General features: G+C 38.5%; 1 protein-coding gene across 1 annotated transcript in view; it reads left to right on the top strand.

Moving 5' to 3' along the window:
• The window catches only part of LOC113545107 (AT-rich interactive domain-containing protein 1B), a 198,100-nt gene that overhangs the window by 5,633 nt on the left and 165,079 nt on the right, over positions 1-27,388 (top strand). Inside the window, exon 2 of the mRNA XM_026944261.3 lies at positions 25,011-25,205. Coding sequence (XP_026800062.3) covers positions 25,011-25,205 — 195 coding nt within the window. The remainder of the gene's footprint in view (positions 1-25,010; positions 25,206-27,388) is intronic.

Genomic DNA, 27,388 nt, shown 5'->3' with positions numbered 1-27,388 from the left:
TATCGTAGTATTGTTGCGTACTGTGTATGGATTTTTAACATATCACTCAGCCCTAAATTGTTTGTTGCTATAGAAGCTACAACATCGGAACGAGTGCATTACTATAAACCTTGCAGCCGGAGCTACTGTCATAAAATTAATCAGCACTTTCTGGCCAATCAGAATCCAGAGTTCAACAGCACTGTCATATAAGAATAAATGAAGCTGTTTAGTAAAACATAACATGTAGTTTATCAAAGACAAATCTGTTATATACGGCTGAAATGAGCTGTGCAGTAGATTTATGTGGACCACCCAGACACTGCCTGCCTTTTGCTTTGAATCACTCTAAATTAATCCAGCTGTGATTTCTTTGCTGGTTTTGTGGTAGCATACATGTTATAACAGCTTGTTGGCAGGTTGTGCCAGAGAGCTCGGCCATGCTGAAAAACTGACTTTGGGGTGTTCTGATACTGTAAAAAAAAAAAAAAAAAAAAGCTGTGTGTGTGTGTGAGAGAGAGAGAGAGAGTATGTGTCTGTGACTGTGTGTGGTTGAGCAGCACTCCGGCCTGCACTGCCAGTGCTGTGTCTCTCCGGTTATTGCTCTCCACAGGGGTGTGAAGAGGGGCTGCTGAGTGCTGCTTCTGGGGAGCTGATGGTGGAGAGTAATGGAAAAAAGGCTCGTATTTGAACTCAGGAGGGCAGTCTCACTGGAAGACCTCATGCACCATAAAGTATTATCATTTACTTCACATCACATAACCAAAGTGCTGAATTCCTACGCGTTTGAGAATATCACACGGTCTTCCATGTTTCATTGGAATGAGTGCAATAAAAGGTGTTTACAATAAATTGCAGTAAATTGCTCATGTGCGTTTGGCTCAGTGCCAGTCCTAGCCTTCCCGGAGCCTTATCCTTCATTCATACTGGCAGACATTTTTCGCCTCACGTTACCTGCTGGTTTGTAGCCATGGTTTCTCTTTTAGCACCTAGATTGCCAAATGCCATTTGTGATAGTTCTTTCTGTTGATTGATTCATCTTGAATGTCTGTTTATCTATCCTGTTTATTTATCCCGATGAGTCCTGTGACTTACTTTATGCTGCTGTGGATGGTCCCACATGCCTACCCTAAAGATTTGCACTTCCAAAACACAGTCTAGCCCAAGTCTTACCCTTGCTCCTGCGGATAATAACACCTGGATACTGTAGCTTTATACCTGCTATAATCATAACGACTGTCTTGGGCTCATTCCAGGACTTTTATTCACACAGTGTTTATACTGAACATCCTTTCAGCACACTTAGTACTGTCTGACTTGACTCTTCAACACCTGTATATGCTAATGAAGAATAGGATGAGTTCCCTTTTGAGTTTTTTTTCCAGAGTTTCTTCCTCGTTTCATGTCAAGGAGTTTTTCTTGCCACTGTCATCTCTAGGTTGCTCCAATTGCTTAAATTGATTAAAATCAAATTGAATATTTAGCAATGTGCAGTAAACCTGTCTTAATCCATATATAATCAAAAAAAGCTTGTTTTCACGACCAATATATATATATATATATATATATATATATATATATATATATATATATATATATATATACATAGTTTTTTTAGTTGTTTGAATAAGATGTTTGCCGCATCAAATTTAATGATTATTAATGCCGTTTTTAATCTTGCTAATGATTTCATGCCATTCATGAAGCATCACCTATTGGGAGAGGTTTTGTTTGGAAGAGTTTTAAGAGTTATTGGATTAAATTCTATTACAGACACCTTCTATTACAAACATACAAATGTCTTGGGTGCATTTACACTTTTACTTTTATGTCGCTAATCTCAAACTGCATATAATCCTGACGCCACCAAGTGTAAATGGGCTCCAAAATGGTGGTTTTCTCTAACCGTTATTTTTACACCCTGCTATATTTGAAGCAAGAAATCAAAACAATCAGTTTCTCCTTCTATTTTGTCTAGAAACTTAAAATAGCAACTGCTAGGAAACAAGAAGGATAATGTCTGTACCGTATTCACATATTCTCTACCCCTGTAAGAGACACATATACTGCTTTCCCACATCCCTGATTATGTGGGATTATCATCATAATCAGCTCTGTACAGCATTCAGTAACTAGCTCATTAGCTAGCTAATATTCATAAACCACTGCTATCACCTATCACCATCTAACTTTTTAACATTTGAGGTTTATTAGCCAGCTAGAACATGCTAGAAGCATATCTTAGCATACCATAGCCTTGCAACAATAGTCTATTTAGCTTGTCATAGCTAATTTATACTGAACTCAGTAGCTAGCATTGACTAGCAAGTGAGACTAAGCTCTTTCGGATGATTTCGCAACTTCAGCTGGAAGACCTCAGTCTCACTTGCTAGTTGGTGCTAGATACAAAGTTATATTAATAAAAACACACAAAAAAACCCTGCGCTTTGTTTTTTCATCTCACTCGGTGTGCTTTTTCTGTGGTTTCTCTGCATCTTATGAACATCCACAGCTAACAAGTTTAAGTTAGCAAAACGTTTTTGAATCTTATAGTTATAGAAAACTAAAACTCTGTCAGATTTCTTCTGAGAACCATTTTGCAGAATTTTAAGTTCTACAGTGTTGCTAAAACATTTTTAGCTGTAGGAACATTAACACTGACATTTCCATGAGTGTTTTGTCTACACCGTGGAACAAAATGTACATGTTTTTAGAACATTGCAGAATGTTATTTTTGTATTTTAAGAACCTGTCATAAAATACCAAATGTTATCTGTTAGCTGAAGTTTCTCTTGGAGACCGCATTGTCTGTTTAACATGACCTTCATATCATGGGACAAACGGTATGCTATTGTAGCAGCATGACATTTAGTTCGCAAGAAGCCTCAGTCTGTCATGTTCTTAAAAAAAATGTTGTGTATATATAACTAAGTTTTGCTAAATAAAAAAAAATAATAATACATAAATCTTAATGGCATGCAGTGTCTCTGGAACGTGGCAAGCCCTACGCAACTTGAGTAATTTGCTCATAGGAAGACCAGGCTCCCTGCGCTCTGCTCTCGTTCCCTCTCTCCCTCTGTCTCTCTGCTTTGATTTTGGTTTCTGTCACTCACTTGTGTGTTTGGCAGTGAGCCAGCCCCGTGGCTTCACCTCTCAGTCACTCTGTGACCTTCACACATGGAAATTAGCCACGTGCTCCTGTTGAATGGGAGCTACCTCCCTGAAGGAAAAGGAAAAATTCTTTTCATCCTTTCCACTTTTCCTACTCCCATGAGCATTGCTGAAGCCCTTACGTCCTCCAAATGGAGAGAGGACAGGAGAGGAGAGGCAGATCCAGGAAAAACTCGTCCTCGGTCCAGAGGGAGGACGGTGCACAGCGGGCAGCCAAGGAGAGAGCTGTATTCTGAAGCCCAGAGGGTTTGTGTTTGAACATCTGCTGCTTTTGTAGCATCATGCTATAGATAGTGTGTCTCATGCTTCCTTATTTCTGGTTATATACTGTAATATTTCATGTCTGAAGTGCCCCCCCCCTTCCTAAATCTTCTTTTCTGTATCTTCAGCCAAGAATAGTGACACAGAGCTTGTGCTCAGAATTGGGCAATTTTAGAATGACAGGCATTGATTAGTGTGACTGGTCATGGTTGAAGGTGTTGATTTCGGGTGCTGTGTGTGAGAATGAGCATAGCTGTCAGCCACCTGTGTCAATAAACCTGTCATTTTCAGCAATACTATATCGTGGTGCATTTTACAGAAGGAACACAGAAATCAGTATAGATAGAAAATACTCTTTAAAGCCAGTAGGTATAATATGTTCTACATTTAGGGAAAAATGTACTAAACTGTATAGCTATACAGAAATACCATGGGTACATGGTGTCATTGAGTACCAGAAACCATGTACCCGTGGTATTGCTGCATCCCTAAATGAGTAACCTCCTGGATTAGTAATCAATTGGGGTGGTGTGGAACATTTTATTTAGCTCTTTTTATATTGGTTGCTGCTGTGTTCTCCTAGCAGTGAACTCCTGCTGAGATTGAGGGTGACCTACCTGAGCATGCAGAGAGCAGTATCAGTGAGCGTAGCCATTAAAAATGAGCACAAGGTTCCATACTTTGCAGCTTGACTCAAGCCAAGTGTAGAGCAAAGTGTAAAGGAAGCGTGCATGTTTCAGTGCTCAGTGCTTGCAGAACTGAAGTGCTCACTCACACGCAACAGTTTGTCTGCATGCTTCCTTAGTTGCACAACACTCGCGACTACCTTTGTGTGTGCACAGTTCATGGCACTTTACTCTCATTTTTAATAACCATGCTTACTGATCACTACTCTGCATGCTCAGCTCAGCCATCTTATGGTGTGTTTAAACGCTGTAAGGTTACTTGTATTTTCATAGAGCACAGTTTGCAGTCTGCTTTGCTTGGATTGCCATCGTTATCTGTGAAATGGAATCCGAGTAGCTGTCATTTTGGACCATGTGTTCATTAGCGAGAAAGTGTACACTAGGCTTACATCACATAGTATCACTTGATCGCTTGTACTCGTACTGTAAATAAGCATGGTATTAGACAGATACCTGATACTACTATCAGTGCATCCCTAATACTGTACCATTGCTTGTCACTAAGGTTCCCCTAAATTATAAGGGCCATATTTGTAGCTCGGATGTGTTTTAAATGTAAACTGATACAGCATTTGGTGACTAGCTGGTTAGCAAGCTAATTTTTTACAGTTACCTGTCTAACATTTATTAGGTAGCAAGAGCATGCAAGCACCCTATCTGTATCATGTGATGACAGAGACATACTAAAGGGACAAAAGATTGAAGATTGAAATTACCACTCCTTTTAGCACCTTTTTTTTGGAAAATGTTTGCATTTGTGATGCAAATGTCGTACTCGGAGTAACACCTTTCTTGAGCATGTCACCTCTTTTTTCAGCTCATATCATATCATGACCTAATTAATGGGCTGCAGAATTATAGTTGCTCACAGTGCCAAGTTGTTAGCTTCCAGACTGTATTAGCCTTTCCCCCTGTGCTTCTGGCAGCTAGAACTAATCAATGGGGATGCTAATCCATAAATGTCTGGAGAAATATTTATATCTTCATGGTTATGCTAAAAAAGTTAAAAAAAAAAAAAAAAAAAGAAAGAAACAAGGCTCTGAATATGTACAATAGAATCAGTCTTTTTATTGATTAAAGATCATTTTAGTAACTGTTTGTGTAAATAGAAGAGGAAATGCTCCTTTTACTTCAGCTATGAGAAGGTCTTTTGATGAACATCCACTTGCATTATAGGATAAGCACGCAAAGGTTAGTATAATGTCAACTGTATGTCAGTGGCTTCTCTGTTTACGGTTTTGTAGATCACATTACCATAATCAATCGTTTGGGCAGCTGAACTCTTTGTTTCCCAGTGGAAAATTGTGCCTCTTTTTAAAACTGCTGCTGCATCTCTATTTTGGGCTGAAATTGATGTGTCAGAGAGACGGCACTCTTACACTTGTGAGCTTTTAGCTAAATTAAGACGACTCGTAGAGAAAAGCTTTTCACGCCAAGCACAATGCATTATAGCCCTTTCCTGTCTGAGTATGATATATTTCTCTATCTCTTTCCTTTCTCTTTCCTGTTGTCCTACTACTTGCTTTTAGGCTGGGATCTTGCAAAGTCAGCTCTTCGCCGTTATGAAGTTGTATGGTTTGGTGCTGTAATTAATTAAGAGCTGTGCATTTGGTTACGCCATCAATTCACCATACTACTGAAACCGAATGCACAGAATTCAAGAGAGAACTCCAATTAACTGGTTTTAGCCCCTCAGCAGTTTTTTTTTTTTTTTACACTTCCTGTTAAATGTCAGCTCCTCACTGTCCTTGTCGGCCGTGTCCTTTTCGCTGACCTTCCCTCAGCCTATCTGCAGAGAACCATCATTCAAGTCATTAAGCTTTAATGATGAATTGTTTCATTATGTCAGTGTAGCAGAAAAAAAGTGATTTGGTCCAATTAGTAGTAATTAAGATCTGTAGGAGCAAGAAGAATTAAAACCCATCTGTGCTCTGTGCAAGCATATCCCAGGTCCAAAAACGCTGGTGCTATATAAGGTAGCATGAATTTGCTGAAGGTCTGACCCGGTTCCTTCTGCTTGTGAGGAACATGTAAGAGCATATTAGGTGACAAAACAGAATTGTACATATGTTTACTAGACCTGTGGAAGAGCATTTCTGAATTGTCATGTTCTGAGTATCAGAACCCTGTGGCCTATATTTTAGCCAGTGAACACCCATTATACTATAAGTAAGGAACAAAACACTTGGGGGCATGCGGTTTTAGGAAAATAATAAATCAAGGGGTGGTGTGATGCAGCCTGATGTGAAGAGGAGTCAGAGTTAACATCCCAAAATTTATTATTTCTCTTATACCACAGCGTTTTGTTAATGATAATGTTTTTTCCTTTATTATAGAATGCCACATCATACTTTTTTATCAATTCATGTAATGTTATAGAAGCTATACACAGTCTTACCTTTACTAGACTCTTTTCTTTTTTTCTCCCTCTTGAATTTAATAAGACAAAAAAGTATCTTGACATTACTTAAGTACATCATAAAGTACTTAAGTTAGCACTTACCAAAAAAAAAAAAAAAAAAAAAAAAAGTATTGTCTGAGCGCTTGTCTCTTGAGTTTTGGACTGATGATATTCCTAGTTTGTGACCTAGTGAGCCAATATGCCAGAATGTATTTTTGATAGACTTCAAAGCACTATTGTAAATCGCTCTGGATAAGGGCGTCTGCCAAATGCCATAAATGTAAATGTAAATGTAAACATTACTAAGAAACTGGAAAGAGCAGAGCCGTCTATCTTGAAGACTTTCCCATGGAGGAAAAACTACTGACTGTTACAAAGCACTGGATTCTGGATTCTAAATAAACATCCACTTACAGAAAGCATCAACATGTCAGTGATTATACTTTGTTAAATAACAGCACTTTTTAAAATTACATTATTAGTTGTAGAGTATGTGGCACATCCACCATACAAGTCCCTTTGTAATTTGTTACTATAGAATCGATAATATATAAATGAGGCCATTAATGTAAACCTGTGATTAGGCTTGTAGCCAGAATTATTGTCAGAGCTGCTATTATAGAAATTAATCAATACTTTCTGACCAATGAGAATTGAGAATTCAACAGCAATTATGAAATATCACAGTGTGTTTATGAACTCTTGAGAAATTCATATTAATTCTAAGTGCTTTCAGTGTGGAAGGTTCTCATATGAGTCAGTTTACTACAGATCTTTGTTATATTTATGAAGGTTATTTTGGCCTGATGTTCATCAACTTTTTGGAATCGATGGACGCATCATGTGACATTATGTGTATGTATGGGTCTTCACTTGCTGTTGGTTGATGTGTGCATGATCAATAAAGTATTATCACAATTTTATGCAATTAGTACATTATCTTTTTGGGAGTTTACCAGACTAGGGCTGGGTGATATGATGATATAATATCAATATCATGATAAATTAATGTCCACAATATGTGTTTCTGAGATATCATTTTATTATATAATTTATTTTCATAATTAAGTAAATTACGCAAAAATTTTGATATTTTTTTTCAAAATAATATTTTGTAGACATTAAATAACGTATCAAACTGATTTTTTTTAATGCAGCACTTTTTTAAAATGTTTTACTAGCTGTTTGTTAGCAAACCTATAATTCGTGACACTGTGTATTGTAGAAATGTCTTTGAGAATTGTGATTTTTTTTTCATCATATTACCCACCCCTAGTTTAGATCTTATTTTATTCATGTTATCTCTGTCTGGCATCTTTGAATTAATTGTATTTGGAAGTGCATGCCCTGGGTGTTGTTGCCTACTTGAGATTACTAGACAATGATTTTTGCAAAGGATGTGGAGTTTGTACATTACTAAACTGGTGGCTATAAACTTACCTCTCCTGGTAGCAACATTAGCCTCATAGCAGTGCAAAACTACAGAATCAAAGTTTTATTTGTGCAACAGCAAGTTCTGTCTGATCGACGACATTTGGGTGAAGAAAATTTTTTGGCTGAAGTACTGCTTCAGTGTTCAACAGCTGCAGTATGTATATGTGTAAATACATGTGTTTGCAGTTCATATTGTTTGTATTACTTATGGCGAATATTTCCCTCCGGAAATTCCTATAGCTCTAAATTAGACCTACTCAGTTTTCATCCTTTTGGACTGTTTGATAGTAAAGATGCAGCCATAAAAAATCTGAGCATTTGCATGTTATTCCCGAATGAGGATCAGGTTAGTTTTTGTTTAGCTTTTTTGACAACGCCGGTGGCGAGTTGTCATAGAAGAGTTATATCCCCTTTTACATATTAATGCATTTCTCACGAGACCATTCCAGCATGCATACATTTCCATTATTAGGTCTGAGTGTGGCATAGGCATGTTGATGTGTTTGCTGTGCTGTGCATTATTTCTGCATGTACCATGCTCACTCAAACGCTCATTTATTCCCACCGGCATCTTTTCTCAGCATGTCACGTGTCCCCCACTGGGCTAAACTCTGGGTCCCGTACGCATCAGAACCCATTACGCATAACGGCCTTTTGGGCGCACGTCATTCTCTGCATGTTATGACACTTATTTTATGACTGCTTACATATCAAATATTTAAATAAACAGAATGGGGGGCTGGCTGCTGCCGGAGGGGAGAGCCATTCATTTCCATGCGACGGGAGACAGCATGCGGGTCGGTCGTGAGTGTGTGGTGGAGGGAGGCGGAATGCTAGACACAGTGAAGAGAAATGCTCCGCTTGGCTCCAATCAAAGCGCCCGACGACGGGGTTTTTTTTCACTCACGCCCAGCAGCGGTGGCGGCAGAACCATCAGTCAGCGACTGTGCTGGCCCCGGTGGCTCATAAAAACGCAGCCCGCCGTGGCGCATGAATATCAATCGCGCACCACGGAAAGAACACGCCTGGCAAAAGATGGTATAAAACAACAGCATTTGAAAAAAAAAGTACTAAATGCAGGAGGTAGAAGAGGAGAGCTGATTTATTTGTCTTTCCTCGAGAGCAAGCAAAGCAGTCAGGGCACGCCGAGTCGCTCCACCCCGAGATGGTGGGAGGGCCATTACTGTCAGGCTAATCTTAAAATAATTAATTGAGAAGTCGACGCTTTTAAAGAGTATTGTAATTGAATCCTAAATTAGGTCCAGGAAGGAGGACACGTCCTGTTTTACTATGAGCCTGTTCCCATTCTGGGAGCCAGAATCGTGCTTATTGGCAGCTGAGAGAGAAAGCTAATGATATGTATAGTGGGAAAAAAACAAGCATCTATAATTCATTTTTCTTCTTTGAATTTGAATGCCATGTTGTGATGACTGAGATAGGGTCTGTCAGGCGTCTGTCTATGAGTAGGTAATTCCATCAGTATGGCCTCTTTGCCTTGTAAACAAATGTGTAGAATGTTGAGTAACAAAATCAACAGAATGAAATGCATAAATCCTGCATAAGCTATGAATACTTCCAGAGGCATCAAATCTAGGAAGCGGTGTGAGGGAAGAGTATTGCATTTTCATCCGCTCTCCATGCATTCTGTGGATGAGTCAATAGGCACCGCACTCGTTCTCAGTGCTGCGTTTCTGAAGGCAGTGGGGGTCCATGAACGGATGCTTTGACATTTTGGCAATGGAACTCATGTTGTTACATATCTCGAGGCAGATAAATTCATCAATAACGTTTTTTTTCCTCTCAGTGCATCAGAATGAATCAAGAGTAGAAACATAAACCAGATCAGGTGTAGACTAATTGGTGTAAAAGATAAAATTGATTGTGGAATTTATATTAAACGTGATACAATGCTCATGTTATTTACTATATATGTAGCAGCTTTTGTTAGGACATGATTGGTTTTGGTTTTTGCAATACGAATTCCAATCAATTCCATCAGAATTGAAACCTTTATAATCCTTCACTGATTCTAAAAGTACTTTTAAATACATTTTGAAAGCTAATTTAACTATAAAATATATACTTTGTGTTATACTTTGTGTTATTTATCTGTTGGACCAAAGAATAGACCAAAGAATTACTGTTCCAATCTTCTCAACTCGCAAAAAGCAGCTAAATACTATATATATATATATATATATATATATATATGTGTGTGTGTGTGTGTGTGTGTGTGTATACCTTACAAAGAAGTCAAAAGAAATATAATTCCATTAATGAACATAATTATAACAATATAATTATGCATTCAACTGTTATGAGAAGTGTTAAACTGTTTTTCTTACTGATTAGAAGTAAATGCCTTTAATAAGTTTTTTAATAATGTATACTTCCTATCAAAAGCCTGGGGACTTTGCTGTTTTGCAATAACTTAATATATTAAACATTAACCAGGTATATTTTGAGGGAAACGATATCATATATAAATATTTTTATGATAAGTAACAAAAAAACAATTACATGTTCATAAAAAAAAAAGCCTCCCATAGCAGCAGTACTGTTGCACACTTTCTTTTAAAGAGCCAATTTTCAAATGGAGGAATTATAAGGTATTATAAAAGAGTCATTAGAACTGGTCTCTATGGATTTTAATGAAGTTTGCTCACTCGGGCATCCATGAGAAAGCATTAGATATGTAACTGAATATAAAAACAGATTTGGAATGAAGTGATACAAATCCAAATATGAATAGGAGGTGCATTATTTTTATTTATTTATTTTTTTTAACTTGCCAGAAAGGTTTGAAAGGGGCATCTGGTTGAAACTAGAGTTGTGCATCAGGACTGGGATCTCACAGGACGCAACAAAAAAGTCACGTGAGCAGAAGGCTCTTATTTTCATGCGAGCGAGTGTTCAGATATGAAGCTTGTGGGTGAGAATGAAGGGTCCAGTATGAAGCTCATGGGACAAAGAAAGACCACATTCATTAATGCGAACATGAACAATGTATTTACAGTGAGGCTTTTACAGCACTCATTCATTCATCCTTAGTAACTGCTTGGTCAGGGTCCCAGGGTGTTAAATGATGCTACTAGTTTGTATATATTTTGTGAAATAGAACCAAATGAATTTGTTGTGGGCTGGTACAAACAAAAATAATAACTGTGTTAGCGTGGTTTATAAAAGCAGTACTGCGCACATCTCTATTTAACAACAACAACAACAATAGCAAGCCCCCTTCCTGATTAGGCCACACCCATTTTGGGTTTATATCCAAATACAGGTACAGATATGGATATTTAGAGCATTAAGCAGGTAGAGATATAGATAGTGGCATTTTACTCCTACTAACTATGGGTCCTCGGTGTTGCCATATTCAGTTCATTGTGCTTTAGGGAATGTCATTTGAGCTAGTGATGTGAGTTGCGTCCAATGTTTGAGAGTAATCATGTTTGAAATATGACTGGTTGATGGTATGCCCAATTTGGATGCCCCATACCCATGCTAGATCCATGACAAAAAAGCCGTGAGACAGAGAATGCTTTTTGTCAACATAATGAGTTCCATATACCACATACAGTATGCATATGTCATGTGACTTATTTAGCTGGCTTCAACCTTTCCCTCTCCAGAAGTCTGTAATTTGCTTTTTAGAAGCTTTATAGTTATGGCCATGTAGAGTTTGTGCTGCAGCAGTGCAGTGTGATTTCATTTAAAACATGCTGCTTGCCAGATGAGTCAGGCTGAAGCATCTCCAGCAAGGAAGACCTATGGATCAAAGCTTTAGAAAAATATGCTCTCCATAAAACTGTGCCTCCACCATGACTCATGAAGAAGCCTTGTAAAAAAGATATTTTGTGGTTTGAGGGCTGGTAATAGTTCTCCAGAATCGGGATGATGTGAACTTGGGTTAGGATAACAGATGGTCTATATTTGGAGTGTTGAAGCAATTCTTTGTCCCGGGGCTGGAACTACTCTAGTCAAACAGCCTCGCTAATATTTCAGCTGCAATCAGCTGTTGGAAAAACAGACTTGGTTTGTCACAGTGTTGAATGGAGTGTGAAAGCAGTGGCTGATTAGCATGTCTACCGTCCAGCACTGACAGACACATGAACTGCCACTGTACTGTAGCACAGCTAATGTAACTACTTGTAATTTTAGTCTAGTTTAAAAGAGTCTGAGTTCAAAACATTCTAACATTATATGTTTGAATAGTTTGAATCACTAATCACTGTATCAGTTGGTTCTAGTTCTCACATGCAAGGTCATTATGAAATATTTGCATTCAAATGCACCATTAACAATAGCTAGCCTTTCCCTCTATTGTTAAAAAAAAGACTTAAAGTAGCTAGTGGATAAAGATATAAGCCAGTATCTGTAACTAGTTGGAAAATTATATATTTTAAAGTTAAATAGCCAGTACAGCTTTGATGTCAGGAACTCATTACACCACATTACACATTACACTGTACGGTTCCTGTACATAAAAATATCTTGCACCCAGGCTTGTGATTTGTCCACCCCATGTACAATAATTATATTATGATCATGAAAGGACAAGAAGCTTTAAAAATGTGCTGTTTCTGGGTAACCTGACTGCCTACTTTCGCTGACCCCATGCCCAAATTAGCCTCAGATTCCTGCTCTTAGCTGACAGGACTGGAGCTCGATGTGGTCTTCTGCTGTTGAAGCCCAGTCACCTCAATTTGGGGCATGTTGTGCATTCTGAGATGCGTTTCTGCTCACCACGGTTGTACAGAGTGCTTATTTGAGTTACTGTAGACTTCAAGAATCAATCTTTCAAGAACCGTTCTGCTCTGACCTCCTTTATCAACAAGACTTTCCCCCCACAGAACTACCACTCCCTAGATGTTTTTTTGCTGTGTAATCTCTAGAGACTGTTGTGTGTGAAAATACCGGGAGATCAGCAGTTTCTGAAATACTCAAACTAGCCTGTCTGGCACCAACATCCATGGTAGTCATGGTCAGAGTCACTGAGATTTCATTTTTCTTCATTCTGACGTTTGACGTGAACATTAGAGGAAGCTCTTACTTGTGTCTGCGTGATTTTATTTATTGCGCTCTTGCCATGTGTTTGGCTGAACAGATAATTGCATGAATGAGCAGGTGTACTGCTTTTCTCTAATAAAGTGATGAGTGTATGAGAACTGTTGAGAGAAGTATAATATCTTATTAACTGATCTAGATGAATGATATCTAAACACTCCATCGGATATTTAGTGGAATATGCTAATTTAAAGACTGTCTTAACTTAATTACACTCAAATAAACACATGAAGTTGACTTTTTGTGTAACGTAAGAGAAATACTGTGTTATTTTAAAAACAGGTTGTGGTTTCAAATGAATGTTCCGCCATCTTTCTCTGCTCTGTTGCTTTTGGCCTTGAATTTTAGAATTGTTGTTTAGTTGTACCCACTGAGTCACAGTGATTGGGATGTGAAAGACCAAAGTCTGATGCCGGACATGAATTACCCTCGGGGCCAGGACTTCCTGATTGCACAGCACTGGCCCCACATGTTCACATCTGGCACTCAGATTGATTCGGAGATCTTAAAAGATTGAAAAAGGGCCTTGGCCCAGCACTCTACTATGGACCGGCCTTGGTAGGTCAGGAGGTCAAACGCAGCCCATATCCTCAGGTCGACAAGCCCATTCTGTTGGGAGCAAAGACATTAAAGGCCAATCAACCCTTGAGAGCTCTTTCCTCTGGCTGCTCTAGGTTTCACAAAGCCTGTCTTATTGTTCTTGTGCACTGTAACACACCCTCATATCTCATCCGCAATGTCCCTGAAACAGAAGGTCGTCAATCAGACTCTTCCAAAATCCAAATCTGATGCTGTTGTACGCAGAATGTCAAAGCAATGGATATGATGCAGTAGAGACGAGGGAAAAAAAAATGAAAATCAATTTTTTTTTCTAATTAACTTTTAATATTTCCTGCTGAGCAATCAGGGAGTCGTCACACAGAGTCCAATAATGAAATCAATTTGGTCCGGATTGTTTCAGGTGACTTTAAATGAGTATCTAATAACCGGAGGAAGATTGAAGGTCAGGAGATGTGTTTGTTGCAGCTCACTTGATAGATGGTGCCGGTGAAATGAAGTGGATGTTTGCAAGGCCGGCCTGCTCTCCACATCAAAGGCCAAGACTGCCTTGCCCGTGGCATAGTGGCTGCATATTTTATCTTAATGGTCTGAATGGCTCTTAATGTTGAATAGCAGGCCGCGAGCTCTGGCTGGTGTTTTTATCCCGTGGGCACACGGAGAACTGACTATTATTTTACACCACCAGACGAAAGCTGACTGTTAATGGAGATGCCAGTAGTATTGCCCAGACGAATCCTGCACTGGGTGTTCTGGCTTTCTAATTAGACCTAATATTAGTTTTTTTTTTTTCCTTAAGTGTTAGAGTGACTAGTATTAATTCACAAATGCATTCAATGGTCTGGCATCATTTATAGTTATTACACTGGTTAAACTAATAAAGCAAGCACGGAGTATTAACTGGTGATTCCTTAATAGCTTGTCTCATAAATGTAAATTTATGAGAAACTATTTCATTGTCTCCAAATGTGTGTTAAGAAATAACAGTTGAAATTACCTTTGAGGTCTCGGAGGAGGAGTGTTTGTCTGATTGATAGGAGAATTATTGTTTTCATTCTCGCAAGCCGGTTGCACAAGCCGGACGTGTCTCGGCACCGAAGTGCAACTGGAAGGCATTCCTGGCGTGCCGTGGTTGCCCTCGGACAGGGAAAAAAACTCCATGGCAGCTCTTCTTTTCCGCTTAATTCATACATGTGGAAAGCCTTCATTTTCATCGTGCTGACGCGGGACGCCTCCTCTGAGGAACCGGAGAACTGTCGCCTGTTTTGTTCTCAGACGCCGGTCAGCAGAAGCAGTGTTGAAATGTACGTCTGGCGGGAGCATGATGCCTCGAACTGCTGACTGTTCTGTGTTTGTGCTGATGCCATGATGCACACACACACGCGCACACACGCACACACACACACATTTTTTTCTTCCATGTCAAATTGGTGTATATGTATTTTTTTTTAAAAAAATCTTTCAATTGTGTTTTTAATCTTTAAAGTGTGTTTGTTAATAAGAGTGCAAAGCTCTCATCTCTCTCTCTCTCTCTCTCTCTCTCGCCCCTGTATCTTTCCATTCCTATGCCTGTCTCTCTGTGCTTATCTGTCTCTGCCTGCATGTCTCTTCTTCTGCCTGTCTGGCTTTCTTTCTTTTTATATGCCTGTCTCACTCTGTCTCTGTCCCTTCTTTGTTTTCCTTTTTGACAATCTCTTTCCTCCTTTTTCTACTTATCGTTTTCTCTCTGTCTGTGTCTTTCTCTTTCTGCCTGTCTCTGTACCTGTCTGCCTTTTGGACTTTCTATCTGTCTCTATACTCTCCATCTCTCTGCCTCTTCAGTTCTGTCTTTCTCATTCTATCCCTGTCTCTCTCTACTCTGCCCATCTTCTTTTTTCTCTCCCTCTCTTTTTCTCTCAGTTTGGCAGTCTTTCTTCTACACATATCTCTCTACCTCCCTGCTTTTCTGGCCTTCCATCTGCCTTTTTCTTCATATGTCCTGTATCTCTCTACTTGTCTGTCTCTTAACCTGTCTTTCTATGGATATCATTCTCTCTCACTCTCTCTCTCTCTCTGCCTTTTCTGCATTTCTATGTCATTTTTTCTTCCTATGCCTGCCTCTCCTAGCCTGTCTTTCTTTTTCTATGCCTGTCTCACTTTATCTCTGCCCTACTCTGTCGCTCTTTCTCCAGCTATTTTCTCCACTTCTCTATTTCTGTCTGTCTGTCTTTCTTTCTTTCTTTCTTTCTTTTTCTGTCCCTGTCTATCCTTCTGTTTGTCCATGTGTCTCTCTGTTTTTCCTGATTCTCGGTATCTGCTTTTCCCCATATCTTTCTCTCTGTCTGTCTCACTCTCTCTGTGTGATATCTGTCTCTAAGTCAATTTATATCATTTTCAATGGTTTACAATAAAAAAAAAAACTTTCACAGTTCTGTTTTTCACGTCTGTCCCATTCTTTTCGTCTTTCTCACACACACTCTCAGTATTACTAAATGCTAAGTGCATGATCACTTTAAACACACAGGTCATGTGTAGTAAACACCAGACTCGTCTACTGAACGTGTCGTCACTATTCATCTTTCTGCTACCAAAAGCAAAGCAGTTACACACACACTGCTGCGTACAATATCAGGAGAGACTACTGTGTGACACCTGTCCTCCTTTTCTCTCTCTCCCTCTCCCCCTCTCTCTCTCTCTAATGCCATGCCATCCCATCTCTACCCGGCCTTCATGCATAGCTGCCTTGGCAACCTCCGACTGGACTGTTTTGCAGGAAGGCAATTTCCCCTGCAGAAGGTCTCTTCGGACTCGTGCTTGTGAGCACTGACATTTACTGAGAGACGTTCGACGGCAAATATGACACTGCTAGGTTACACACCATTCTTATTTTAAACCTCAGCAAACTCACCACTTAATGCAACGGATGAATGATATGCGTAAAAAGACAAACAATGACAATCAGACCTGTAGGAATAAACCTATAGGTGATTCAACAGTTGGGCTGCCATTTTGTGTCTCGCTGTCTTTACATTTACAAATATGTATGTGTAAAGTAAACGTAAAAGACATTTACACAGTAAAGTGTCATTCACAAAAACATCTGGAGTACTTAAAAACAGGATCCTTGCTTGCACTATAACTACACTTTACTCTGACATAGAATCATTAAACTACTTCAAAAATCATATTTGTTTGCAGAAAATGGGTGAATCCCATACCTGAAACATTCTTTTCCATGAATCCATGGAATCAAAAAAAAAAGAAAGAAAAATATGCACATAAAAAATATATAAACAAAAGTATAAAGAAAAATATAAAATTTAAGAAAAATATGTACATTAAAAAAATGTGTATAAGAATATATATGGATATATGGATGGCAGCAGCAGTAGTAGGTCGTTTATAGGTCATAAAAATGTACATTTTAGTGCCCCACAACATTCACTTTCATCCCTCTGAAACCACATTCATCCCTCTGAAATATTTTGAAATATTCCACAAGTCACGTGTTCAACCGGAAGCTGCGTCAAGCAGATTACCTGAAGATGATGGGAAGAAGAAAAGTAAGTTCTCTCATCTTACTTTGGAAGTGCAACACTGTTAGTCAAATTGTAGATATAGAAAGTAAATTATTGATTACACAAAAATTAGAAGTAAATCATTAGAACGTCCATGGATGCCAGTTAACCATGTTTTGTTTATTTGCTAATTCTATGCTAGCAATTTCAACCCTACTTTTCAAATCTGCTTTAACAAAATGCAAAAAAAAAAAATTGGAAAAAGGCTGAGACATTGTCGCCTGAGATGGTTTAACACATTTTCCGAACAGTTAAATGCATATATTCTTTGATTCAATGTTGAAAAATTATTTACAAGCCCAATCATGGACTCCTCAACATCCTGAAGACTAAATCTGCTTATCAATTAACCAGCCATGTAACAAATCTATTGTAGAACACTGATAACTCTTAACTGCAGCATCACTAAGCTCATTCTTTTTGTTACCAGTTCTCTTTATTTTCATGTCGTTTCGTATTTAGAATGTGGACAGTGCATGGAAGATCTTATTATTGTGACAGACACTACGTATAACATTCATTCATTTATTTTCTTTTTGGCAGCTAAGAGTTAAACCTCTCCTTCTATTCTCTTTGATGACATCAATATTGCCTTTGCATCCATGAAATTAATTTTCTAATCTTCGTCAGTAGGAGCATGGAATTTGCACAGATTAAAAGCGAGCCATATCTCGTCCCCATGCTGTCTCGTGCTCGCAGTTCGTTTGAAACAGTGGCTCCTTTTCCTCTCGCTTGCGTATGAATTAGGCTCCATCATTGTTTCTAGCTTCTATTGAGCTGCAGGCATCGTTCAGTAATAGCTGCCCTCATTTCTAAAAAAGAGTCTGTGTGATTGCATTGTGTTTATTGGGAATTTTTAATTTCAACCATGTGGTTTACTTTTCATTACTTTTTTTGAAAGTGGGATTTTTTTTTCGTATAACATTTTCATTTGATTAGTATTAACATTCTGAATTGTCCAGTTCATTTGCTTGGGTGCAGTAGATGATGAGAGTAAGCAAAAATAGCAAAAATATCTCAATACCTGTAGAAGGTTTTGTTATACACTGTGTGACTCACAGTATTTAGTATCACTGAGGGAACATGCCATTCGATGACCCACTGTGCCCTGTGGATGGGGAGGAGTCACCTGAAAGAGACCACACCCATCAGGTTAGAAATGTTTCATTATAGGATAAAGGTGAGCAGTCAGAAGAACTTTGCATTAATGATAAACGAGAACCCAAACCATGCCAGTAAAATGCCTCAGCATAACAAAGCTACTCCCTTTTCCTTTAATTTGTCACTCTTTTTGTATATTGGAAAAATCAAGGTATTGTTGAAATTATTTGAAATCATATCACTATTATTAAACTCATTTTTATTAATGGAGCTCATTGTAATTTCTACAGCTCTTTACTTTGTGTGAGATGATTTGCAAATGCAATTAAAACATTGACAAGCCTTTCCCTTTTCCATCAAGCTTCTGTCGAAACGATTTATGCCTCATGGAGTGTCTTTTCCGCAAAATGAGAAGAGCTGAACGTTTTCGGGGGTTGGAAAAAATGTCGACAGGAACTGTACATGAAAAAAGTAGTGGATTTATTACATGGTAGTATTACAGTTTTACTAAGGTTGATTTCAAATGTAATGACTGTTATAGTTCTGTAAGATGTATTTTTATTTTTATGAGTTGCTCATTAAGAATAAACAGTGCTTGTTACACTAAAGTTGTATATTCGTTTACTTAATTTACTCAACTCATGTTCTCACGATCCTGATGAACCATGCTAGGTTCATATCAGCTCACCAAGCACACACACTTCTCACTACACTTCTCAGATGCCCCACTGATTGATTAAAAATAAATGGATAGAATAGAATAATAGAATAATAGATAGAATAGTATAATGTGCTAACATCCAATCAGTGAGCTGTTACAGTGCAGCTTCAGTTAGTGTAAGTCTCTTTTTAGGTAGCATGAAGCTTGTCAGTGTTACAGAAGTACTTACAATACAGAAAAACTTATTATAATTTTTATAACATTAAAAGTATATCACTATTTAATTATCGCTGTTGAATTCTCATCTGATTGGTCAGAAGGTGTTGATTAATTTTCTACAACAGCAGCTGTGAGAGTGGTGCTGAGTACAAGACAAATCACAGGGTTCTGATACGTTATTGTTTCTATAGTAACAACTTGTTCGCAGGGAAGATCCATATCATCTAAGTCTGAATTAAAAATGTGTTGTTATTTCACAAAGATAAACATGTTGTCTCAGTGTCAATGTCTCAGTGTTTGTTGACACAGTGAAGCTTTCTCTAAGGAGATGTTTATTTAATATTTTTGCAAGGAGTCTCCAGTGTCAGCACTTTGTAACAGTCTCTACGTTTTCCGCCACGGGAAAGTCTTCAGGACAGAGGACTTTGTGCTTTCCAGTTTCTTTGTATCAAGCTGCAAGCTGCATTTTTTTTGTGTGTGTTTTGTCTTGTAAACTTTAAGAAAGAGACAAATAACAAGCCGTATAGCAGCCGTAACATAGTGATAACAGGAACTAACTTGTCTTGTGGATGTTCCATAACAGTAAATGTAACTATAAGTGGTTAAAAAAACACGATTGTTCATTAATAAATTAAAAATTGTAAAAATTGGCACATCGCTGTGCTAGAAGAGGTTGCTGTAATAGGAAGATAATTAACTTCAGAGTGGTAACAGTAACACCCCACACTGATTATTATCCTGTAACAGCACACCCTCAAGTGTTTTATTCCTTACATATCACCTACACCTCCTTCAGAATATTTGAAAACAGGAATCATAATAGGTTCTGGAGTCTTTAGACAATATTTAGCTTTTTCTAAAGAACCTATACTTTTTATTTCTTTTCTCTGGCTAGACAACACTAAGTACATAGATACACCCATCTGTTTCATCTCGGTATATGACGAGTCGTCTATAACAGTGGTTATTGTCTTTCCATACACAGCCATCCAGCATCCAGAGGAAAAGTGCCCTTGTGTGTGTGTGTTGTGTGTTGATCGAGCCGAAGACTGGCTTTGTGAGCTGATCATTTCCTGCGGCTCTTACAAAACACAGAATGAACACGCCGGCTCTCAGTGTGCACAGCGCTGGAATGAACAGCTTCATGAAAAAGACACCCACTAAAATCTGATATACAATCAAGCCACATATCTGTAGAGTCCAAATGGAATTATGATAATAACCGTTTGCAGATTACCATTTTAATGCTCATTTGATCTCAATATGCAGTCTGCTACCTCGTAATCTATTTCGCGTTTCTTTTTTTTTTACGCCAAGTGTTTTCTTGTTCGCTGATTAACAACTTTGCGCATTAAAATGAACAGGTTTAAAGCGTTTTGAAGTCGTAAAATCAGAGTCGAAACAACTCGGAGAAGCAATTTAATCAAATTTGGTGGCACATTCCTGACCTAATTTTGTAGTTTGTTGGATAATAGCTTTATTTTGCAATATACACGCAAGACTTTGAAACAGAGCGAGTTCATAAATTCAATTTGAGCTTTATTACTGCCTTATGTAGACCTACATTAAAACACAGACTGGATGGCTTCCTTATTCAGGCAGAGCCGAGATCACGTTTGTAATTTTGAGCTATGGCTTCCTGCTTCAGATTTATTCACTCCTAATCTGCTCAAATGCTTTCTTGTTTTCTCTTTTTTTATGAAAATGTGCATTTCAAAATTTGAGGTCGTTTATATTTGTGATGCTTATTGTAGTTACTATGGAACTCCAGAGGGGTTATCTGTTAGTATTATTTTTCATGTCCTGTTAGCTTGAGATTATTATTTATTTTTTGTGATGTCAAGAAAGCAACCTATTTTCCAGAGATAATAGATTTATTAAGCAATAACAGTGGTTTTATTGAGATAATGAACTAAATGATTAGGCTTGTAGATGCACCTTGATCAAAAAAGAACCTCTAAGGATGTGATAAGTTTTAAATAAATGACCAATAATTGCATACAGGGAGAAAACATCTATTAAAGAATACTTAGTTTTAGTATTTATGCCAGGTTTGGTGACTGAGACATGTGATCTTAAGTAAGCCCTTTTTTTTAATCTCTATAAGAAAAGTAAGTTATAATGTCTTCAAATCAACCTTTCCGTTCTTGCAAGAATAAGGACAGGGAAAAAATATGCATGGTGTTTCTGGGCTTTTGTAACTTACAATAATACATGCAGAATATGTTTCGTTAATTTCTGGAGTAATAGAAGACCCCACACCACATCGTAGCCTCCTCTAACATAGCATTTTATAGCAGAAATCTGTACAGCAGTCATCCGGGTGTAATCCTGTAGCCGTATTTGCTACGCCAGCAGTTTTTACAGCAGGTCGCATCATGGTGTGCTGAAGTGGCAGTAGATTAGGCCTGGGATTTCCCTACATTTCAAATAGACAGATTGGTTCTGCTGCTGCTTCCCTGCAATTGCCCTCATCTCACATATCTGCAGTCCCTTCAACTACATAAATATAAAAAAAAAACAAAAAAAAAACAAAAAAAACACTCTCTCTTCTGTAATGATAGCCTATGTGTTGGTCTTGAAAATGCTAAAGACAAATAGGGACTCACTTCCTCCTCAGAATCCCTCTCTTCAATCTGGGGGACCTCCAAGCTCACGTCCTGTCCTGGTGTCAGACACAGTCACTCTGGGAACTTGGAACTGTCGCAATAAGATTTGCTCGTGTGCTTGTGTTTTGCTTGTACTTTTTTTTTTTGGCAAAACTGTTCCGCTTAAGAAAATGCCTCAACCGTGTCCCATATCATAAATGGCACAGTGCCCTGCATTCCCTCTTTCATCTGTGCTGCCTTTCAGCTGCTGATACCTCACTAATTAATGGTGCTACATATCTGAATGGATTGTTGAAACCCGAATTTTACACGCTTGACTATGCCATGACTTCTAATTGTTTAGAGCTGGTGGATTAGAACAATGCTGCTGCATTGGTAATGTATTAATGCACTAAAAGCTTAGAAATAAAGGCTTAGTATGACATAAATTTACTCTTTACCCCAAATGCAGGACAAGCCTGAAGCCTCAGGGCCCGGGATAAGCAGATTTCAGGTCTAGATTTTGGCAGACAAGTAGGCTTATCAACATGAGAAAGAAAATAAACTCTACTTCCTGTTAACTTTCGCAAAACAAAGAAAAAATTATTTTATTGTGCATGTTACTTATTATGTATGATGTGTATATGTTTGTTGTGTCTAAAGTGCATAATACACTTTACAGTGATGCAACTCAGCTCAATACTGTAACTCTAGCGCTTGGTCCATAATCCCACCGCCTGCCGCACTACACACATCGGCTGAGGCGCAGTCTGATTGACGGTATATGATTTTTACATATAACTACATATAAAAGATGATGTATTGTACATATTGCAACATGCACAATACATCATCTTTCTGTTAAATATATCAGGAGAAAATAAAAATGCTAGCCAGACTCAAATATTAGGTTTACATCACAACTCATAGCCAAAATGTTTGCCGACAACGAGGTCACAAACACAATATGCTACGTCAAAAACTTACTATAGCTACAGTCTTCCCCTCTCGGGGAATTCATATGCTTCTGTATTAATGCACTTAACTAGCTAACTGGTCATGAGTTATTACATTACTTTACTTACCACTTTTAGCTAATTAAGCAACCAGAGGCAACCAAAACATGGGACTGGGCAGCGCACTGGAGTTTCCACAATGCAGTTTGAGCTAGCTAATGAATTTATCATTTGTCCACCGCCATAATCCACCAGCCAGGTTTCCAAAGTTTTTGGTTTTTTTTGATAATAATGTTGCTTATTGCTACCAGTTTAGCTTTGTGCAAACTCTAAATTGTCACATACATTCCTCAAACCAGTTGTTCATTATCTTAAAGATTGCTGCATATATGCCATCTAGCATAAAAATGTACAAAACGATATTTTCGCCACATAGTTTGGTGTGCCCAGCTTCAGCAGCACTTGGCCGTGTGATATGGTGATACATATCGTAGGACGATTGAAAAATGTCTATTGATAGATATTTTCCTATATCGTCTATATCGCCAATGTTGCAAATGCCACTTTTTGTCAGCTTATTTACGTCACTAAGGTGCGAGCTAGCGGCTACTAGTGGTGTGCTGTAACAACAACAAAAACAAGCATGGAGGACCACTGTCAGGTTAACGCCGATAACGGTGCGTGACTACAGCACCCATCAGCCACTGCACACAACATGTTCACGTCACGCACCAGGGCGCATGATCACGAACACCTGAACCACATTTATGCACCATGAGCACTAGTATTTAAGTCATGTTTGTATATACCATGTATAGCATCTGTTATAAGTAGCGTCGTTGTTGATTGTTGTATCCATTCAGTGTTCACGTGTATTCAATGCTTGTCTACTTTGTGTTTATGATACATAGTCCTAGTCTATGTTCACGTGTTTTTCACTCTTAATAAAAAACCTCTGCGCTTGCGTCCGTCTCCAAACCATTTCAACACAGAACAGACATCAGTTGAATAGTGTGTTTTAATATTTACCTTTTATATTTTGTATTCATATTGTCCCCGTTTTGACAGTGTTGTGCTTTACTTGGTCTCAGTTCTGATAGTTCTGTTCAATGTCACTTTCAAATAAAAGAAAGAAAATAAAAAGTGCCTTTCACTGGTGTTCAGTTCACAGAATTATCAGAAAGCAGTCAGGAATGCATGCAGTTATTTTGTATAGATAATTTTTTCGTCCATTTTAGAGAAAATGTAATATATCGTGATATATATATCATTTCAAGATATAAAATGATATGAAGATTTTGACCATATCACCCAGCTCAAGGTGGGGAGTGTGGCCTAAAGTGTATTAGACCTGGTTCAGATGATAATATAGTTTGTATGGTTTTTACTGGTGTTACTGGCTGAACAGTAAATATTACTGGCTAAAATGTTATTTGAAGTGGGTGATGGTTTATACATGCATTTTGCATAGTGCTGAACTGGTAGCTAAGTGTTTCTCTTTTTTTTTTTCCCAAACGTAAGCTCCAGTACAAAACTAAACAAGTGAAATTGAGTGAGTAGATTTGGGGAAAATGGGACAATTGCATTATTTTATATATATATATATATAAATATATATATATATATATTTATATATATATATATATATATATTTTTGCCACAATGCTTCATTAAGTAAGGGATTTACCAAAACCTTGGTAAGTGTAAAAGCATGTGGATGTGAGTAAATACAGTAGTTGACTTACTAAGCTATGACACTGGTATGAGCTGGTAAATGATCTGTCCTTGAGTGCATTCAGAGCATACAAGAGCTCCATCATTTGTGCTGCCGGTCTCACGCTACGCGTCGAATATTTCTTATCTTAAATCATTTTAAAAGCAGCAAAAGTTTTAGCAGATTGAAGATCAGGAATCATGATTAGTCTCCTACATGGAAATGCACGTGGCATTCTTTGTGTGCGCAGCGGGATTCGTCATATTGAGTGCAGGTATTGCTTAGGGACGCAGGAAAAGATCTGCACTGTGACTCTGACTGAAAAAGACAGTGGGAACAAATGCCATAAATCATCTCTGATCCAGCACGGCAGCGCACAGACATCAGACCTGACATAATCCACCCTGTCGTGGATTCCACACTTTAGGTGACAGATTAATGTTAACCTGACATGCCGGAATTTTCCTGTTGACTCACTGAGTCATGAGGAGGGGTTGAGGGGGGACCCTAAAATAAATCTAATGCTCATGTGGAATAAAGCGCCCCAGGCAGGAACTGTCGTTTCATATTTTTTCACCTTTTCTTTTCAGTATCCAGAGTCACTGAGGTTTGAGGCTGGTTAGGTAAACGCCGCGTCTCGTGCTCTGTCTTTTTCAGGTGGGTTCTATGGACTTCATGGTGATGAAGCGCTCTCAGATGTACGGGATGAGCAGCGGTCCGTACTCTCAGCAGCAGCAGGGTGTCCCCTATCCCAGTCAGCCGTACGGATCTCCTTCTACACACAGATACCCGATGGCCATGCAGGGCAGAGGACAAATGAGCATGGGTGCGATGCCATATCCTCAACAACAGGTATGCTTTTATTCGTTTCAGTGTTTGGTTAATAATCTTTATACCAAAGCGCCGTTGAATTCTCAACTCTGATTGGTCAGAAGGTGGTGATTAATTCTCTATAACAGCAGCCCTGACTAGTTTTGGCTGTATGTCAAATCACAGAGTGTAATTGTTGATATGGTGACGTTTTCCACAAGAAGACCTTTATTGACATTAATGGAAGGAGTCTCCAGTGTCAGCACTTTGTAATGGGAAAGTCATCAGGACAGAAGACCTTGCGTTTTGCGTTTCTCAGAAACATATCAAGCTGCATTTATTTGCTTATTAACTTTGAGAGAGAGAGAGAGAAAACTTGAGCATAATCCTTTCATAACATAAACTGATCAAATAATCGATGTGTCGTACTAAATTAAAAATTATAATTGATGGCAAATTGGTGTAGTATAAGAAGAGTGAAACCCTTTGGGACGTGCTTTTATTGAAGAATAATCAACATTGCGTCACATCAGGCTGCATCACCCTACCACCTCATTGATTATTTTCCTGTACCTGCATGCCTTATCATGTTTTATTTCTTGCATATAATAAAATTAATTTAAATACAATTTTTACAAGAGGTTGTTACCGTGCGAGAATCTCGTTCTTTGTCCAAGACTGTTCAAGAGAGCATTCATTTGCATGTAACTTACACTATAATTTGGTTGATCATCATGTCATTCAGGCAACTTGGGACATTTTTCTCTGTCTTTATACATGAGAAGCTGAGCAGAAACATTGACACATGCTACACATCTCATATATATAGCTGTTTAACATTTCCTAATGAAGTTGTCCTGTCAGATTTTTTAAATTTCATGTGAGGTTTCACATCCTACTGCCCAGTTTGCTGTGTTTGGACTGCCTGGTCCACTGAAGCTGTCTGGGTTATTCTGAGCCTTGCTCCGTGTCCCCCTGCCACGCTGCTATATTTAGCCAGGCTTGTTGCTCATAGATTTAATGTGTCTCCAGAGAGCTGTTGGCACACAAGGCCTCCTGCTCCTGAGAAAACCTGACCTCTCGTAATCCCTGCAAAGATGAGAGAAAGTAGAAACTGTGAAACAAAAAAAAAATCTTGCTACAAAACTAAGGGAAACTAAAAGGAACCTGATCCACACACACAGTCGGCTTAAGAAACATTAATGTAGCATGTGGTTTATCCAGCAGTTTGGCACGAGACCGTTGCTGTTCTTGGAATAATGTCAATGTTTGCTTACTCATGTCAGTATTTGGCATGTGTCCCTCAGGAGGATTATCGTTGTATCTCTGATTAAAGTTAGACCTCTAATGAATGATATTTTGGCTTTGACTGGATTGAGCACTTGGCAGTGTTTTTGAGGTTCTCTTCTGATCTTCACAAAGACTGCTTCAGGCTGTCATTTGGCATCGGTTTGTACCATTTAAATTCAGTAAGACTGGAGTCCTGAGGAAAAATGAACTTGTGCACCCATTGTCTTGCAGTTTATTGTATTTAGGAGAATGATCACTGGGAATACAGTTACACTGCAGCCGTAGAAAATCATTAGTTAAATTCATTTGTTATTTAGGTTATTAAAAGTGTACCATCGAGATGAAGCGAATTAAGATACAAATATTGTCTGTCCTATCAAAAGAAGTGCTCCAGTGCTTTAGGGAATTTATTCAAATTGAGCCAGCGCCTGGTGAGAAATTAGATGTGAATGCACTGTGCACGGGTGTGTGTGTGTGTGTGTGCTCGGTTTGGTACATTCAGACTGCCTGGACCTGCAAGACCGGATTACGTCACTGGCATCTGACGGTGACCCCGGTGACCTCCCTGCTGCTGTCATCTACTGCCTGCTGTGCGAGAGAGAGAGTGTGTGTGTGTGTCCTCAGCTTGGGCAGGGACACAGCTAAGAAAAGACACACAAAGACAAAGCTAGACACTCAGCCACTGAATGCAAATTCCCTCTTCAAAGCCGTAATTTATACAATACCTTTGGAGTAAGCAGGTTTAGCACTTAAGCTAGCTCTGAGGAGAATGTATATGCGGAGAGCTTTGAAAGTAACACAGCTGAATAATCAGCTGGAAGGTCGTGTATTAATGGGTAAGAATGGAAAATATAAAATACTTCAAAAACATTTTCACAAAATCTGACGGATTTGGATATTTGAATATAATTTAGGTAAAATTTAGGTATAAAATG

This window comes from Pangasianodon hypophthalmus, chromosome 10 (genome assembly GCF_027358585.1).
Source record: "Pangasianodon hypophthalmus isolate fPanHyp1 chromosome 10, fPanHyp1.pri, whole genome shotgun sequence".
Lineage (NCBI taxonomy): Eukaryota > Metazoa > Chordata > Actinopteri > Siluriformes > Pangasiidae > Pangasianodon > Pangasianodon hypophthalmus.
The sequence above is the reverse complement of the archived record's forward strand: the minus strand, read 5'-3'. Positions and strand labels throughout refer to the sequence as shown.